Below are 17,062 nucleotides of genomic sequence, written 5' to 3' on the forward strand. Positions count from 1 at the left end.
TTTCGTCGATCCGACTCTGTTGTCATTAGTTTCTTTTTCTTCCTCAGTTATTTCTTTTGGGCTTGCTTGTGCTGTCTACCCCAGCATCGGACTATCAGTTGTATCGAGTGGTTGCTATATCTATATAGCGGGGCGAAAGCCTATTTCGAGAGTTTTTCCATTCTTCATTTGTTTTACCTTTTACAAATTCGATGAACTTTTTCAAAATCGATGGACTTTTTTTTGAAATTCGATGAACTTTTTTTGAAATTGATGAACTTTTTTGAAAATCAGTGAACTTTTTTCAAAATAAAAAGATTTTTTTCATATTCCATAAACTTCTTTTTCAAAATCGATGAACTTTTATCAAATTGGATGAGCTTTTTTCAAATTCGTTAAACTTTTTTTCATATCTATGAACGTTTTTCAAACTCGATGAACTTTTTTACAAATTTGATGAAATTTTTCAAAAACGACGAACTTTTTCAAATCTATGAACTTTTTTTGGAAATCGAGGAACTCTTTTTCAAAACCAATGAACTTTTTTCAAATTTGATAAACTATTTTAAAAGCCCGATGAACTTTTTTCATACGTTTTGTTTATTTGAGTGAAGAATGAAGCGTACGTTTTTTTTAAGCGAAAGAACGAAGCGTACGTTATTTTTAGGAAAGAACGAAGCATACGAAGAGTACGCAAGCGCGAGCTGGCGAGCGATTCGCTGATGCCTCGTGATGGGCTGGCCCATACCAGGTGTTGTGTGAGCGCCAGTAACTCCACCCGACGCTGAAGGCGCCGGTTAGGAGCTCTCTGGTTCCTCGTCCTAGCGCCCGAAGGCGATGGACTGGGCCGGCCCAGCAAAAATTCAGTGGATAGAGCTTCGTTTGCACTAGTGTCAAAATACATCTTACATTATGAGACGAAGGGAGTAGTTCTCTTAGAGGATCGAACTTGCGCCCTCCAACAGCGAATGGCCTAGCCAGGTAGCAGTACGCCGCGACATGCGACCTAGCTGAGCCATCAAGTGAGCAGCAGCATTCAGACTACGCTTTACATCTTCTATATTTATATCAATATAAAAAAACCCAAAAAGGCAGATCCAATTAATCTCGACCATCAAATCATGTCAATTCAACGACCTAGACTGCTTCAATGTCGAGCGCTCAGCATATTTAACGGGCATTTAATTTCATGCCAAATATAGTGTTAATCACATAATAACACATAAATAATATCTTACTTAATATACGCATGCACTTAATATACTTCCAAATTAACGTGCAATGCACGTACACATTCACTAATGTACTACGCAAAACTCACGACCTTCATGCAAGAGGTTCTTTGTCTCCTTGACCACCGGCGAGTGATCAGTGCTTGTTTCCTGAATAAATTGGATGGCCAGCAAGCAATCCGACTCGACTATCAGGGGCTTGTCCGTCCGTTCCAACGCCAAAGAAATCCCCTCCCTGCATGCCGCGACTTCCGCCTCCAAAGGTGATGTACACGACAATAGAAAGCGACAAGAAGCAAAGATAATCCTGGCGGTGTCATCACGCAGTACCATTCCAGCACCACCAGTGTTCTCACCCTGACTATACGACCCATCTATGTTCAGCTTCACCCATCCTACTGGTGGTTTCTACCAACGATCAGTGGCTGTATTATCTACAGGCTGGGTAACATGCTTCAGCTGGGGGCCCTTGTTGCCAACATTGACCACCATTTTCCCCAGAGAGTTGATATAGCTTTCAATTGGAGGCGCTGGTTTTTGGGGTGTGACTTCATTCCGACAGTGCCACACACGGCAGAACGTCATGAGAATGACCAGCCTCTCCGTCTCGGTACACCTATCCAGTAGGTGCAACAACCATTCGTCGCCCGTGTTCTTGTCATTGATATCTTATCTTATTTCATTTATACTACTTGTTTATGTAAGCTAAGCTAGCTTACGAAAAAGATGGCTGTCACCGTGTGTGGATGCAGTGCATGTTGGATCAACTTGCAACGTTAGGTGCATGCATGTAATACCAAGATATTATTGCCGCGTGCATGGAGCAAGAAATGGGTCATCCCAAACCTAGAGTTGACTCACTTCCAACGCAAAACCTCCAGAAATATCTATGTGCACAAATATCATTTTGCAAGACATTATAACAAAAAAATTGTGCCCTTTCGAGTACGTAAGAACAAGTCCTCCGTCTCTAACCTAGAGATCGAGCTGCTGTTACGAATATGCTGAAACTCTTGTTTCTATTTTGCTTTGCTTATTCTCTCCAATAAAGCTTGGCAACGCTCCTGCATGTTTTCTCAACGCCGCCGCATCCAGAAGGCTTCACCATGTTTGTGTCTTTGGAGTGAGTGATCGACAAACAATGAGATTAAGGATATGGAGAGGACAAACAAAGACATTGTTTTGTTTGGATAATTTCTTAAATCTTAATATCTTGCCTCCATAGTATTGGATCCCTTAGCTGGACTGTTTGGAAAGATGAAAAACTACTAAAACATCCATTGCCACCAAAGTGTGCATACAGTCATTTCAGAATCGGTAAAACAAACATGGTTTTGAGTAATACATCCATACCCACCAAAATACATTACTCCCTCCTTCCACCTATATAGGGCCTAACGCATTTTTCGAGGCTAACTTTGACCAAATGTTAGAGCAATAATATATGACATGCAAGTTACACAAAGCATACCGTCAAATTCGTATGTGGAAGTAGCTTCCAATGATATAATTTTCACATTATACATCACATGTACTATTAATCTTATGAATAGTCAAAGGTGGTCTTGGAAAACACATTAGGCCCTATATAGATGGAAGGAGGGAGTACAATTAAGATACAGATAAGAACTTACTAGATATAATACATTTTTTTTCGAAAAGGAGGTTGAAACCCTTGGCCTCTGCATCATCGTGATGCACACAGCCAACTACATATAATACATAAAACTTAAGCACTATACGACATCAAAGTGAAAAATAACATTTATACGAAGATAAGCTATCTAGGAGTTATCGTAGATATAGTCACATCATTAAAACTACAAGACTTAGTACCAGCGGATGCTTCTTTGTTGCCTACACTACTTATGCTGTAATATGCTGGGTGCTTAGGCTTATTTAAGGTCATAGTCTTGCTGCTTAGCATTGCAACAACATCCAACATGGTCGGTCGATCAATTGCATCTTCTTGTACACACAACAACGCAATGTTAATGGACCTCATCATTTCTGACGAACCACCGCTGGGAATCAATGCCGCGTCAACGAGTTCGATCCATCTTTCCTCTTCAAATAATTGCCAAGCCTATTTTAAATGTCATCAAATAATTAGCTAAGAAACATAATAAACAAATAATATTATCTTGTTATGTGGATGTGTAAATATGCACTCACATATCCAATGAGGTTGATGAAAGCTCCACACTCATGGGAATTCTTTTTCCCGCTAATGATCTCGAGAACTAAAACACCAAAGCTGAATACATCCGATTTGACAGAGAAGAGGCCATGGGAAGCATACTCGGGTGCCATGTAGCCACTAAAATAAAGCAACAATGTATGTCCAATTACTGTAGGATTGAGTTATAATAAAAAAATTCATACATGGAGCAATTCAGAGGAAACTTACTATGTACCAACCACCTTTCTCGTTTTATTTCCTTCATTGTTGTTTGAGCTAAATATTTTTGCTAGTCCAAAATCTGAAATTTTAGCATTCATTGTGCTATCCAAAAGAATGTTGCTTGGTTTAAGATCCCGATGTATAACACGCAATCTAGAGTGCTTATGTAGGTAAAGAAGTCCTTCTGCTATTCCTACAATTATTGCGAGACGTTTCTCCCAATCCAGTAGAACTTTTCTATCTTCATCTGCATGTGAATTAAATGTTAGCACAGAAGCGGAAAAAACATCTAAAGCATAATTTTAGTCTGAAAATGCAAATATATATTTACCAAAGATGAAGAAGTCCAAGCTTTTGTTTGGCAAATATTCGTAGACCAGTACTTTCTCCTCTCCTTGAGAGCAACATCCCATGAGCCTAACCAAATTTCTGTGTTGAAGTTTGGCTATGAGCTCAACTTCATTTTTGAACTCCATGAAACCTTGATCTGAATCGGAATCAAGTCTCTTAACTGCTATCTCTATTCCCTCAGGAAAATGGCCCTGGGAAAAATAAATATTTTGTATCAATATGCAACAATTACTCTGGGTTGTTTTGTGATGCACCAATTAATTCATGTATCCCTAGTGCTGAGTAAAAGCACAGTTGCACCACCTCGGATCAATATTCTTCCTCTTAGTCGTTTTGTATTGGTGTGCATTTTGTATTGCCTTGCCTAGAAAACGTGGAGTACAGAATGCATGGTGTTACATATTTACCTTATAAACCGGGCCAAATCCACCTTCGCCAAGTTTGTTTTCCTCAGAAAAGTTACTTGTAGCCTCTAATATCTGACGAAACTCATATACAGAAAATTCAGACAACTCAGCTTCCATTTCCCAAACTAGTTCATCTTCTTGAAACTGGCGAGTACTTTTTTCCTGTAAGGCCACTTTACCTGAAAATTGTGAACTGGCACTATCAATATCGATCGATCTCTGAAATCAGGACTGTTTTATATTTCTGTTGAGCATTTAGTAACTAATTTACTCACCTTTTTTTGTGTGCCTTTTTCTAAGCCGACAACAGTAAACGATGAAGCAGCAGAGAGCAACCACCAGTGCTACAGGAGCAGCTACGGATAAGGCTATTACCCAAGGTCTGATTCCATGTCCTTCATAATCAAACATCCATGCACGAAATAATTAGCATAAGTAATTCATTATAACATGCCAACTAATTAATCAAGAGTACGTCTTATGGATCATCGGCATATGCCATATATATATTTGAATTGTTTGCATGCATGCGCGGACAAAAAATGGAACCTTATGGATCATCGGCATATATATCTTGCCTGTGGGGGCCGGCGCCGGTGCCGGAGCCATGGATGATGGGGATGAAAATGGAATCCGCCGCGTGTTTTTGTCGTCGTAGAACATAAATGCCTCGAACCTGATGTTGCAGCGGAGCACGAAGATCCGTCCTCCCATGCGCACGGAGTTGGTGGCGTTGACCGTGCCGACGAGCCGCCGGAGACACGCCAGGCAGTCGCGGGCGGACAGGTCCGGCGTGCATTGCGCCAGGGAGTAGAGCGTCGGGGCGGCGCCCCCAATGGAGTCCATGAACGCCGTGGCGAACCTCCTCGGCGCGGCGGCCGCGTCGCGTGCCGTCTCATTGAGGAGCTCGTGGACGGCAGTCGCGATGACACGGGCGTTGCCGGGGAGGTTCACCGTGTTCCAGTACTGGAAGAAGGTGCCGTTCCCGGTGACACTTGATGCCTGGCCGAGGAAGCCGGCGTCACCGGAGAAGCCGAGGATGCACCCTGGCTGCAGGGCGTTCACCTCGTCGTAGTCGTAGTAGACGGTGGCGCCGGTCTTGCGGTTCGGGCACATCTTCTGCGCGTACTTGAAGGAGGAGGCGAGGCAGTCTGTGCACGCGGTGGTGTTGACGGTGTCCCGGCGGCAGAGCGCGAGCGCGCGCACCACGCCGGCCGTGGCGGTGGCGAAGAGCTGCGGGGAGGAGGAGGCGTTGCCAGGGAGGGTGGCGGCGAGCACGGCGATGCTGGACTGGAAGGTGGTGTTGGCCGTGTAGTTGCGGCCGCTGCCGCAGGTGATCCCGATCGCCGTTGCCGACGCCGGCATGACGAGGAGGAGCAGCAGCACGCCCACCATGCTAACCGTGCGTGTGCCTTCCTGGGACTGGGACTGAGAGGACCAACACCAAGGCCTCCTAAGTGACTAATTCTCTTCGTTTGAGGTTGCTTATTTCACTTGGAAAATGCAGAGCAAGGATACGTGATTATTTATCTGCCGGCCGGCTGGTCTTTCTCGGAGTCAACAACGAACGTTGGAACAAATCATCCTTCTGCCTGCCATAATTGTTTTTTGTTTGTCGTTGCTTTCACTTGGAAAAATGCAGAGAAATTGCGATTATCTATACATATGATTGCCAATAACTAATAACCGTGCATGTTTTGCACGGGTGTATGAGAAGAAATGTTGCTTTCAGGTCGCCGTGGAAATGCAGTGCATTATTACTTGGAAGAACGTGAAGAAAGTGTATACAGTCTGCTGGCCGTTGCTTCCAAAAATGCCCCCTGCTTTGCTCAAGAAGAGAAGTTGATTCATGTCGCATAAGCATTTTAGATAGTTAGGCATATACTCTATATAAACTACTACTCCCTTCATTCAAAATTAGTTGATGCTCAAACAGATGTATCTAGAATTGACGCCTAGATATCCAGGATGGAGGACGTATATATGAAGCCTAATTTCTCAAGTGGCAATACTGAAGTTGATAGGTTTACCGTTGAAAGTCAGTCAACTCTAGTCTAGGTTTGGTCGGGACGACCCATGCATTATTGCTCCATGCACGCACGCATACGGCAATAATGTATTGCAAAAGGAAAAGCTTATCTAGTCCTCACCTAACGTTGCAAGTTGATCCACCATGCACTGCATCCACGCACGCTGACAGCAATGTTTTTCAAAGTTAGCTTACATAAACAAGCATAAACTAGTCGCAAAAAAAAAGAGCATAAACTAAAAACGATGAGATGCCAATTGACAAGTTGACATGCTGGAAACTGCGGCGCTACCACTGATTTGCCTCATGGCATGCATGGGCGGCCAACAAGGAAAGAGTATAATATGTTTATGTAAAAAGAACACCAAGATCAGGTGGACTATTTGATTAGATTACATGGCTAGAAGACTGACTTGAGTGGGTCTTGGTTGGGTCATCGTCGTTTAAAAGCGACATGTCGGAATGAATTAGTAACATCGTCGTCTACTGTGCAAGTGGTGTGATCACTATCCAAGCTGTTGTACGCCTGGTCTCCAGTCCACCCTCCAACTCTCCAAGGCCAGCTGAGCCGCGGTATCTTGGTGAGTGGGTAGCATAATTTTGGGGAATTTGATGATTCATTTGTCCTTATTTACTTTGTAGAGTGAATCCTTTTTTTTTGCGATGGGAAAATAATTTTATTCCAGATGCATAGGGTTACAATTGAGAGGCAAAAGTTCCTGAATACACCGGAGGTCCCCGACCAAGCCATACAGCAGTAGTACTCTATGTACGACTATACATAGCCAAACGATCTGCTACCCTATTCTGTTCTCACTTAACTTTCGATGGAATAAACTCTCTTTCACCCACAAGATCACGAATTTCAGCAATCAAATGTCCATATGCCGAACGGGTAAGGCCATCAGCCCGTCACCCGTCATAGCCAATAGCGCCTTCGAAGAGTCGGACCGAACAATGATAGGTAGGCTGCATTGTTTTATTGCTAAGGCCATTCCTTACATTATTGCATGTAGTTCCGTCTCCAACGTATCATTAAAGTTGAAGATGCACCGGTAGGCTGCAAATCTGCCACTACCATCCTGCCTTCTTAGTATCATCCCGGCCGCCGCTAACCCATTTGCATGGGAGAACGCTCAATCTACAGATAAAGTGGCCTGGGTAGCGGGTGGTCGCGGCCACGGCATTAGCACAACCGCCTCGCGCTGCCTGACCGGGTCGCCAACACCTACTGGCATCTTCCCTTTGATAATCTCCTCTACGGAATATCTTCTAGCCAAGTGCAGCGAGTGCATATAACTCTGAAGGTAGTCGGCCGTCACCGCCGGAGCCGGGACAGACTTGCCATGCGCCATGTCCGACCATAGCGTCCAGATCCTCCAGATTAGCATAATGGTACAATCCCGCATCTCATCATTGCAATTCACCAGAATATTCAAGAGCCACTCTTTGCCTATGTCACGAAGCAGTTGTTGATTAGGGAGGTTCCAAACTAAACACATTTGCATCCACACTGCTCGATCATAATCACAAGTAACCAGCACATGGAAGCTGGTCTCCTTTTCTGTACCGCAAAGAGGACATGTATCTCGAGTGGAAATATGCCTATACTTCTTGCAGGCATTAGTTGTAAGCGCCCCTGACACAGCCTTCCAAGCCAGAATTCTCATCCTGAGCGGAACTAGAGCTTCCCAAACTCGTCACCAAATAGGCCTGTGTCCGCTCGGGATGCTACTGTTTGTGCTATTTTTACCTCCCAATTCCACTATCGATGTGAATTGCCATATTTACAGTTTTTACATCCAGACTTCTACTCCATTTACTTAAAGCATTGTCAGCTTTTACCTGTTCTAAAACTTTGGGAGCAATCTGAAATGTGGGCGCACATCGTTAGGTACAAGTGGCATGCCACATCGTCAGGGGAAGCAAACCGGTTCGGACATGCAAAAAAGGCCAGAAGTCAAGCTGGTTTGTCCCGGCCGGTCTAGGTCAAGGGAGGAGAACCTGTTCACGCCATGACAAAAAGCAATAGGACTATTATCCCAAGGGATACCTTTTTTTTGAGAATTGCCCTCTAGGCATTTTATTCAGAAATGAGCGAGTTCATATATGATTGAACAACCTCAATTAGATGAATATGGATTACACCAAAGGTAGAAACACTAAGACACTGAATCACTGCCTCTCTAGCAGCTGCATGAGTAGCTGTGTTAGCAGTTCTCCTAGCAAAAATAAGATCGATCCCGTAGGTTTGAGAGAACAAAGTTCATCTCTCTGAAAATATGGACTCCCAAGGGATACCTGGATTTGTCTGTATCCTTGTATCCTGATGACTTGCTCAACATGACTATGACTACCCTCTCTCTGGTGTACTAACGTAATCCTACAACATAAGATCAATGACCACCTTTTTTTCACCAATGCTACCACGTCGGCACCCCATACATGATGGGTTGGGGCCGGTTGAGCTAGTTTTGATGCCACCTCCTCTCCTAGGCACCATCCACTGTAGACATTGTACTTTGTAATTTTGTCGTAGATACCGTCGAGATATCGTAGTTGTAATTTCTTGGCAGTAATCCAACCATTATTTCTAAAACGACTTAATATAATCGAACCACATTTGGGACCATTCATTGTTGTGTTTTATTCTGTAAGTTTCCATGCAAAATGTGTTCCTATGTTGGACAAAAAAGGTAGAAACTACATTGCACACTTTTTGATAGAGAAATACATTAATATCAAGATTATACGAATTACACCCGGCCTCCTCCCTAACACAATATGAAGAGGTAGTCAAATACTACATGCACATACATTGTTAGGTAATCCTTTACAAAAGTTACAAAAGGAAAGGAGAATCAAAGGTATGGAAAGCATCTAATTATGTACTCCTCCTAGTTTGGAAAGCTACTTTATACTCTTTAGTGTGCACAATCTCACATTTGAAACAACACTTAAACTTAAGCATTATACAAAATTTATGTTATATGAATACTACAGCATGACACTAAAAACATAACACGAGGAAAAAAACTATCTTGGAGTTGTGACAGATATTGCCATATCCTTAATACTATCTGAGTCGGGAGCAGTTGACACATCTTCATTTCCAACTCTTACATTGATATATGCTGGCTGCTTAGGCTCATCCAAGATCATAGTCTCACTGCTTAGCATTGAAACAACATCTCCCATGGTTGGTCGATCGGTTGCATTCTCTTGTACACACAACAATGCTATGTTAATGCATCGCATCATCTTTGCCAAGTGACTATGGGGAACAAATGATGAATCAACGAGATCAAACCATTTTCCATCTTCCCATAATTGCCATGCCTGTTTGCAATTCCATTACAACAATTAGGTTGTGTAGCAAATGAAAAGTACAATTCTACAAGCTTAAGTTCGTGTATAAGCTCACATGTCCAAGCAGATTGATGAATTCTCCACATTGTTGCTGACCAGAATTCTGTTTTCCGCTAAGGATCTCCAAAATGATTACACCAAAGCTGAAGACATCGGATTTAATAGAGAAGACGCCCTTCGAAGCATACTCAGGGGCCATGTAGCCACTAAAATGGTATATAATACATGTCAAGACTAGTTTTTTTTCCTAGTTGAATTGTAATATGTATAATTGCAATCATAATTTTTTATGTGAGGAACTTACTATGTGCCAATCACTCTTCTTGTAATGTTTGCTTCTGTGTCATTTGAGCTGAATATTTTTGCTAGCCCGAAATCTGAAATTTTTGGATTCATTTCGCTGTCCAAAAGAATATTGCTCGGTTTAAGGTCTCGATGTATAACAAGCAACCGGGAATGCTTATGCAGGTAAAGAAGTCCATGTGCTATTCCCTCAATTATTGCTACGAGTTTTGACCAATCCAGTAAAGCTCTTTTATTATTATCTACAAAACAAAGAGAGATATTAATATAACATGATAAAACACCTACAGAAACTGAAAATAAATGGTAGAGTTGAATTGACAAGGGAATGCAGATACCCACGGCCGTGGCTGACAAAAACAAAATATTTGGTAATACTTAGCCGTCCATTCTGATGCATCAAAACGAAAATTAAAGTAAATTAAGAAATGCAAATGCATACCACAGATGAAGTAATCCAGGCTTTTGTTGGGCAAGTATTCATAGACCAATATTTTCTCGTCCTCTTGGGAGCAACATCCCAAGAGCCTAACCAAATTCATGTGTTGGAGTTTGGCTATGAGCTGGAGTTCATTTTGAAACTCTATGAAACCCTGTCCTGAATGCGAAGCAAGTCTCTTGACCGCTATCTCCAATCCTTCCGGAAGTTGGCCCTGGGAAAATGATCTATTCAAAAGTTAGGCTCTTCCTATCAATCCTCCTGTCCCATTTAAAAGTTACCACATATAGGCTCAACGAAGATAGATAGGCTTTTCTTCAACATTTCATACATTTTTCTTCTGAAAAAGTGAATATATTAATATCGCGAAGATACCAATTACACCCTATCTCTGCACCTAAAAGATATCGCAAAGACATTCAGGATGCACACAACCAAAAGAACAAATAAAAAAAGATAGAAAAAATATATGAAAGATGAAAATCCTACTAGTTAATTTACCTTGTAGACAGTGCCAAAACCACCTTGTCCAAGTATGTTTTCCTCTGAGAAATTACCTGTCGCCTCCAGTAGCTCTGCAAGGCCAAACAAAGAGAACTCCGAGTTTTCCCCTTGCCTCTTCTTCCTTGCATATCTTGATCCTGGCTTGTGTAACATTATTAATTAGCATTAAATCACACATATACTCAGTACTAACATCATTACCACTAATTAATTGTGAAGAATACAGCATGACGGAACATCAATAATAATTCAACTAAGAGAATAATTCGATGCAAAAAAAAACTAAGAGAATAATTAGCGTACGTACGTACCTTTTCTCCGACGATAGTAACAGATGAAGAGGAGAAATGCAGCTGTAATTAGAGGAACCACAACCACGGGAATTACCCATAACATGCTCCCTGATTGATATCAACAATGTAAACAATAATGTTAATTACTGTTACTGTAGCGACGAAGGTCCTCTGCTTATTAGTCACTGTATTTTACTATTTATTTGCTGCTCCGACGACTTACTCCTGCTTTTGTTCGGAGTCGGAGCTGCCGCCGACGCCGGCGCCGGCAGACTTAGCAGTGGTTGACCAGAGTAGAACTGAAACGCGTCGTACCTGAAATAACAGCGCGTGACACCCATCTGCCCACCCATGCGCAGGGACATGGTGGAGTTGACCATGCCGAGGAGACGGCGCAGGCACGCCGAGCACTCGTCGGCGGGCAGGTCCGGCGTGCACCGAGCCTGTGAGTACACCCTCGGGTAGGTCGTCACGCTCTGAAAGTCCATGATGCCGGTGGCATACCGGCTCGGAGCCGTGACTGCCGCCTTCTCCGAAGTCGCCACCAGCAGCTCGCGGGTGAGGCCGACGACGAGGGGGACGCCGCCGGCGCCGCCCGAGACCGAGACGTTCCTGACGCTCCAGTCCTCGAAGGGCGGCGTGTTGTCGCCGGACCCTCCCGTGGCGTTGGAGGGCGCCCCGAGGATGTTGGCGGCGGCGCCGCCGTAGGCGATGATGCAGTCCCGGTAGTTGGAGCCGACCCTGGCGCACTGCGTCGTGTTGACCGCCTGCTTGTCGAACCAGCTGGTGATGCAGCCTGCACAGGCGGAGCCGTCGAGGATGTCGCCGCCGCAGAGCGCGAGCGCGGAGACGACGTCGTGGACTTGCCCGAAGGTGGCGCTGGCGAAGTGTACCGGGGAAGCGGAGGCGTTCTTGGAGAGGATGGCTCCGACGGCCTTGACGTTGTCGCAGTAGTCGTCGGCGGCCACCAGCGACGGTGGTGCGAGTAGGAGGAGGAGCAGGATGCTGATGAGTACGCGTACGCCCATGGCCGCCATGGCCAAGGTAAGCGAACACGACTCCACTAACTTAGCTAGTAGTACAAGACTGCAGGTTCTCTCTCGTTTTTCTTTTGGTCACATGGAAAAAATAAGACTGCTGGAACCTTTTCCAAGTGCAGATGCGTCATATCAGTTGCTTTCGGAACTCGAGTAGTACATTATTGTGTTTGAACTTTGAACGATCTATGGCACCAATAATTTCTTGAATAATTCATCTGGTTTGGAGCAGGTTGGAGCTTTGTGATCTGAGACAAAATAAAGGGTTTTAGAAGCAATAATACGGTTTGAAATACGCATATTTTCAACAGTATGCAGCAGGCCGGCCGGCTCCATGCCTCCATGTTCTAACTTGGAAACATGACGTGCCAATTAATCGCCCTCCCGTTCACATTTTTCACTTCCCTCTGTCAGTGAAACAAACCGTTGTGGTATGCCCGGACCACCATATTTCAAGTTCTAAATTTGACACCGGTGCTCTTATTTTTTGGATTTATTTCAGGCATTTCGCCGATGTGTTGCGTAGCCAAAGCACCCCCACATCCACCATACAGGCACAAACACATGCAAGCCTACCGTATGAGGGCCATCCGGCCAGGGGTCGCGACGGCCCAACAACAGGTATTGAAAGGTAGACCACACCAGAAAACCCTATTTGACGCTCTCCGTGTCAAAGAGTCGGGCAATCGCACAGGCGCACGAAAACTTGGGCAGGCCCATCAACTACTGTTCGCATCGCTTGCAGTTCCAATTTTGTGAAACTCCTAGAAGGTTCCCAGCGGGTTTTCTGGTTTTGGTAAACGTCTAGAAAGTTCCTCATACGGTTTTTTCTTTACTTTTTTGTTTTCTTTTCTGTTTCTTTTTTTCTTCCTTTTTTCCGTTTCTTCTTTGTTTTCGTTTTTCTCTTTTTCAAAAAACGTTGGCATTTACAAAAATCGTTCACAAATCCAATATTTTTCTGAAAGTAAGAAAATGTTTTCATTTTAAAACAGTTTGTCCATAAAATCGAAAATATTGTTATTGAATTTCAAAAATGTTCTCGTTTCAAAAATTTGTTCAGAAATCCCAAAAATGATTCTGAATTTCAAATTTTTTTCCAATTTCGAAAAATTGTTCACAAATTCAAAAATATTCGGGTATTTCAAAAAGTGTTCCAACTTTTCAATGATTGTTCATGTTTCAAAAATTGTTCACAGATTCAAAAAAAGTTGTTCACAAATTTTAAAAATGTTCTCATTTTCTTTTTATATTTAATTTTTTATATTCCACAAATTTTCGATATTTTAAATTTTTGCTCACAAATTTGAAAGTGATCACATTTTTCAAATATTGTTCATAATTTCAAATAATGTTCTTGTTTTCAATTTTGTTCCTTTTTTATTCACAAAAACTGTTTGTGCTTTTGAAAATTTGTTCCCATTATCAATTTTTTGTTCTCATAATTCTATAAATGTTCGTGTTGTTGGAAAATGTTCACGAATTTCAAAAACAAATCTGTCGAAAAATGTTCACGTCTTTTGTTTTGTTTTTCCAAAATTTGAAAATATGTACGAGTTGTTAAAAAATTCATCGTATTTTGATACATTGCTCGTTTTTTTTAATTCAGAATTTCGAAGGAAAGTTTGGAAAAATTCAAAAAACTGTCCAGAATCTTCATTGGTATTAGTTCTTATACCGGCACGCTTCATATTTAGCACCAATGCTTGTTAGGTTTACTGGTTAGCTCCTCACGTAGGCAACATGGAGGTCTAGAGATCGAATCCTTGCAGGCTTCCTTTTTTTTGACATTAACATTGCAGCACTAGTGTACAAGCAGGCGTGCCCACTATTTGGGCCGGCCCGGTCGGGGGTTCCGTGCGTGCGTTGCGCGGCTGTTTGACGCAGAACGCGTCCAATAGGAGCTGTCGACCACACCAACCGACTTGGCAGCGCTAGTGTACAAGCAGGCGTGCCCACTATTTGGGCCGGCCCGGTGGGGGGTTCCGTGCGTGCGTTGCGCGGCTGTTTGAGGCAGAATGCGTCCAATAGGAGCTGTTGACCACACCAACCGACTTGGCAGCGTAAAACAACAGGCTGGATTACCTTGGCTTTATCGTGGAGGCCCATTTGACCCTCTTCACCGGAACAACCAAGCACTAGTAACCCTTCCACACCCCACACCGGCCATTGGTATGAGCTGGAGCATCCGAGCATGCCGTGCTGAGAAAGGTCAGACGGAAATACATCATGCTCTCGTTCCCACAGGTCGCTATTCACTCATTTTACTCTGTATGTAGTTCATACTGGAATATTTACAGAGAACCTATATTTAGGAACTGAGGGGGGTACTATATATGAATGATGACTACAACCTCCTCCCGGACCTTTCGCGGTGGAACGGGAAACAACCATCGTGCACACATGCTTCCCGCCGCCCTCGCCTACCTTGAGCGTGTGGCGATGACCGGCTGGAAAAAAATGGACGCTAAGCTGACACCAACCCACAGGAACGCTAACGGAGAAGCTCACCCTTCTATTCGAGGGGACTGAAGCAAGGGGACACCAGTGTGATTCGTTGCAGCACTAGTGTACAAGCAGGCGTGCCCACTATTTGGGCCGGCCCGGTCGGGGGTTCCGTGCGTGCGTTGCGCGGCTGTTTGACGCAGAACGCGTCCAATAGGAGCTGTCGACCACACCAACCGACTTGGCAGCGCTAGTGTACAAGCAGGCGTGCCCACTATTTGGGCCGGCCCGGTGGGGGGTTCCGTGCGTGCGTTGCGCGGCTGTTTGAGGCATAATGCGTCCAATAGGAGCTGTTGACCACACCAACCGACTTGGCAGCGTAAAACAACAGGCTGGATTACCTTGGCTTTATCGTGGAGGCCCATTTGACCCTCTTCACTGGAACAACCAAGCACTAGTAACCCTTCCACACCCCACACCGGCCATTGGTATGAGCTGGAGCATCCGAGCATGCCGTGCTGAGAAAGGTCAGACGGAAATACATCATGCTCTCGTTCCCACAGGTCGCTATTCACTCATTTTACTCTGTATGTAGTTCATACTGGAATATTTACAGAGAACCTATATTTAGGAACCGAGGGGGGTACTATATATGAATGATGACTACAACCTCCTCCCGGACCTTTCGCGGTGGAACGGGAAACAACCATCGTGCACACATGCTTCCCGCCGCCCTCGCCTACCTTGAGCGTGTGGCGATGACCGGCTGGAAAAAAATGGACGCTAAGCTGACACCAACCCACAGGAACGCTAACGGAGAAGCTCACCCTTCTATTCGAGGGGACTGAAGCAAGGGGACACCAGTGTGATTCGTTGCAGCACTAGTGTACAAGCAGGCGTGCCCACTATTTGGGCCGGCCCGGTCGGGGGTTCCGTGCGTGCGTTGCGCGGCTGTTTGACGCAGAACGCGTCCAATAGGAGCTGTCGACCACACCAACCGACTTGGCAGCGCTAGTGTACAAGCAGGCGTGCCCACTATTTGGGCCGGCCCGGTGGGGGGTTCCGTGCGTGCGTTGCGCGGCTGTTTGAGGCATAATGCGTCCAATAGGAGCTGTTGACCACACCAACCGACTTGGCAGCGTAAAACAACAGGCTGGATTACCTTGGCTTTATCGTGGAGGCCCATTTGACCCTCTTCACTGGAACAACCAAGCACTAGTAACCCTTCCACACCCCACACCGGCCATTGGTATGAGCTGGAGCATCCGAGCATGCCGTGCTGAGAAAGGTCAGACGGAAATACATCATGCTCTCGTTCCCACAGGTCGCTATTCACTCATTTTACTCTGTATGTAGTTCATACTGGAATATTTACAGAGAACCTATATTTAGGAACCGAGGGGGGTACTATATATGAATGATGACTACAACCTCCTCCCGGACCTTTCGCGGTGGAACGGGAAACAACCATCGTGCACACATGCTTCCCGCCGCCCTCGCCTACCTTGAGCGTGTGGCGATGACCGGCTGGAAAAAAATGGACGCTAAGCTGACACCAACCCACAGGAACGCTAACGGAGAAGCTCACCCTTCTATTCGAGGGGACTGAAGCAAGGGGACACCAGTGTGATTCGTTGCAGCACTAGTGTACAAGCAGGCGTGCCCACTATTTGGGCCGGCCCGGTCGGGGGTTCCGTGCGTGCGTTGCGCGGCTGTTTGACGCAGAACGCGTCCAATAGGAGCTGTCGACCACACCAACCGACTTGGCAGCGCTAGTGTACAAGCAGGCGTGCCCACTATTTGGGCCGGCCCGGTGGGGGGTTCCGTGCGTGCGTTGCGCGGCTGTTTGAGGCATAATGCGTCCAATAGGAGCTGTTGACCACACCAACCGACTTGGCAGCGTAAAACAACAGGCTGGATTACCTTGGCTTTATCGTGGAGGCCCATTTGACCCTCTTCACCGGAACAACCAAGCACTAGTAACCCTTCCACACCCCACACCGGCCATTGGTATGAGCTGGAGCATCCGAGCATGCCGTGCTGAGAAAGGTCAGACGGAAATACATCATGCTCTCGTTCCCACAGGTCGCTATTCACTCATTTTACTCTGTATGTAGTTCATACTGGAATATTTACAGAGAACCTATATTTAGGAACCGAGGGGGGTACTATATATGAATGATGACTACAACCTCCTCCCGGACCTTTCGCGGTGGAACGGGAAACAACCATCGTGCACACATGCTTCCCGCCGCCCTCGCCTACCTTGAGCG

The 17,062-nt window shown here is 44.9% G+C and overlaps 2 protein-coding genes across 2 annotated transcripts; both read right to left on the bottom strand.

Moving 5' to 3' along the window:
• Positions 1 to 2,771: 2,771 nt before the first annotated feature.
• Positions 2,772 to 5,873, bottom strand: LOC109761725 (cysteine-rich receptor-like protein kinase 10). Its single transcript, XM_020320554.4, has 7 exons — positions 4,952 to 5,873; positions 4,649 to 4,768; positions 4,374 to 4,552; positions 3,947 to 4,157; positions 3,622 to 3,862; positions 3,387 to 3,531; positions 2,772 to 3,297 (listed from the first exon to the last, which is right to left on the bottom strand). Exons 1-7 carry the CDS (start codon positions 5,766 to 5,768, stop codon positions 2,992 to 2,994), a joined length of 2,019 nt encoding a protein of 672 aa, XP_020176143.3. The 5' UTR covers positions 5,769 to 5,873; the 3' UTR covers positions 2,772 to 2,991.
• A 3,245-nt stretch (positions 5,874 to 9,118) lies between these two features.
• On the bottom strand, positions 9,119 to 12,428 carry LOC109761723 (cysteine-rich receptor-like protein kinase 10). Its single transcript, XM_020320552.4, has 7 exons — positions 11,534 to 12,428; positions 11,329 to 11,418; positions 11,015 to 11,154; positions 10,517 to 10,727; positions 10,076 to 10,316; positions 9,827 to 9,977; positions 9,119 to 9,741 (listed from the first exon to the last, which is right to left on the bottom strand). Exons 1-7 carry the CDS (start codon positions 12,345 to 12,347, stop codon positions 9,439 to 9,441), a joined length of 1,950 nt encoding a protein of 649 aa, XP_020176141.2. The 5' UTR covers positions 12,348 to 12,428; the 3' UTR covers positions 9,119 to 9,438.
• Between the last annotated feature and the right edge of the window lie 4,634 nt (positions 12,429 to 17,062).

This window comes from Aegilops tauschii, chromosome 5, assembly GCF_002575655.3.
Source record: "Aegilops tauschii subsp. strangulata cultivar AL8/78 chromosome 5, Aet v6.0, whole genome shotgun sequence".
In the NCBI taxonomy this organism is placed as follows: Eukaryota; Viridiplantae; Streptophyta; class Magnoliopsida; order Poales; family Poaceae; genus Aegilops; species Aegilops tauschii.

Excerpts from the sequence above, each read along its gene's own strand:
- LOC109761725 (XM_020320554.4), bottom strand. The coding sequence starts at position 5,768 with ATGGTGGGCGTGCTGCTGCTCCTCCTCGTCATGCCGGCGTCGGCAACG. Across the intron at positions 4,158-4,373 it reads GATTTGGCCCGGTTTATAAG|GGCCATTTTCCTGAGGGAAT; the intron begins GTAAATATGTAA and ends TATTTTTCCCAG. Across the intron at positions 3,532-3,621 it reads AGAAAGGTGGTTGGTACATA|TGGCTACATGGCACCCGAGT; the intron begins GTAAGTTTCCTC and ends GCTTTATTTTAG.
- LOC109761723 (XM_020320552.4), bottom strand. The coding sequence starts at position 12,347 with ATGGCGGCCATGGGCGTACGCGTACTCATCAGCATCCTGCTCCTCCTC. Across the intron at positions 11,419-11,533 it reads GACTCCGAACAAAAGCAGGA|GGAGCATGTTATGGGTAATT; the intron begins GTAAGTCGTCGG and ends GATATCAATCAG. Across the intron at positions 11,155-11,328 it reads TTACTATCGTCGGAGAAAAG|GATCAAGATATGCAAGGAAG; the intron begins GTACGTACGTAC and ends TACACAAGCCAG.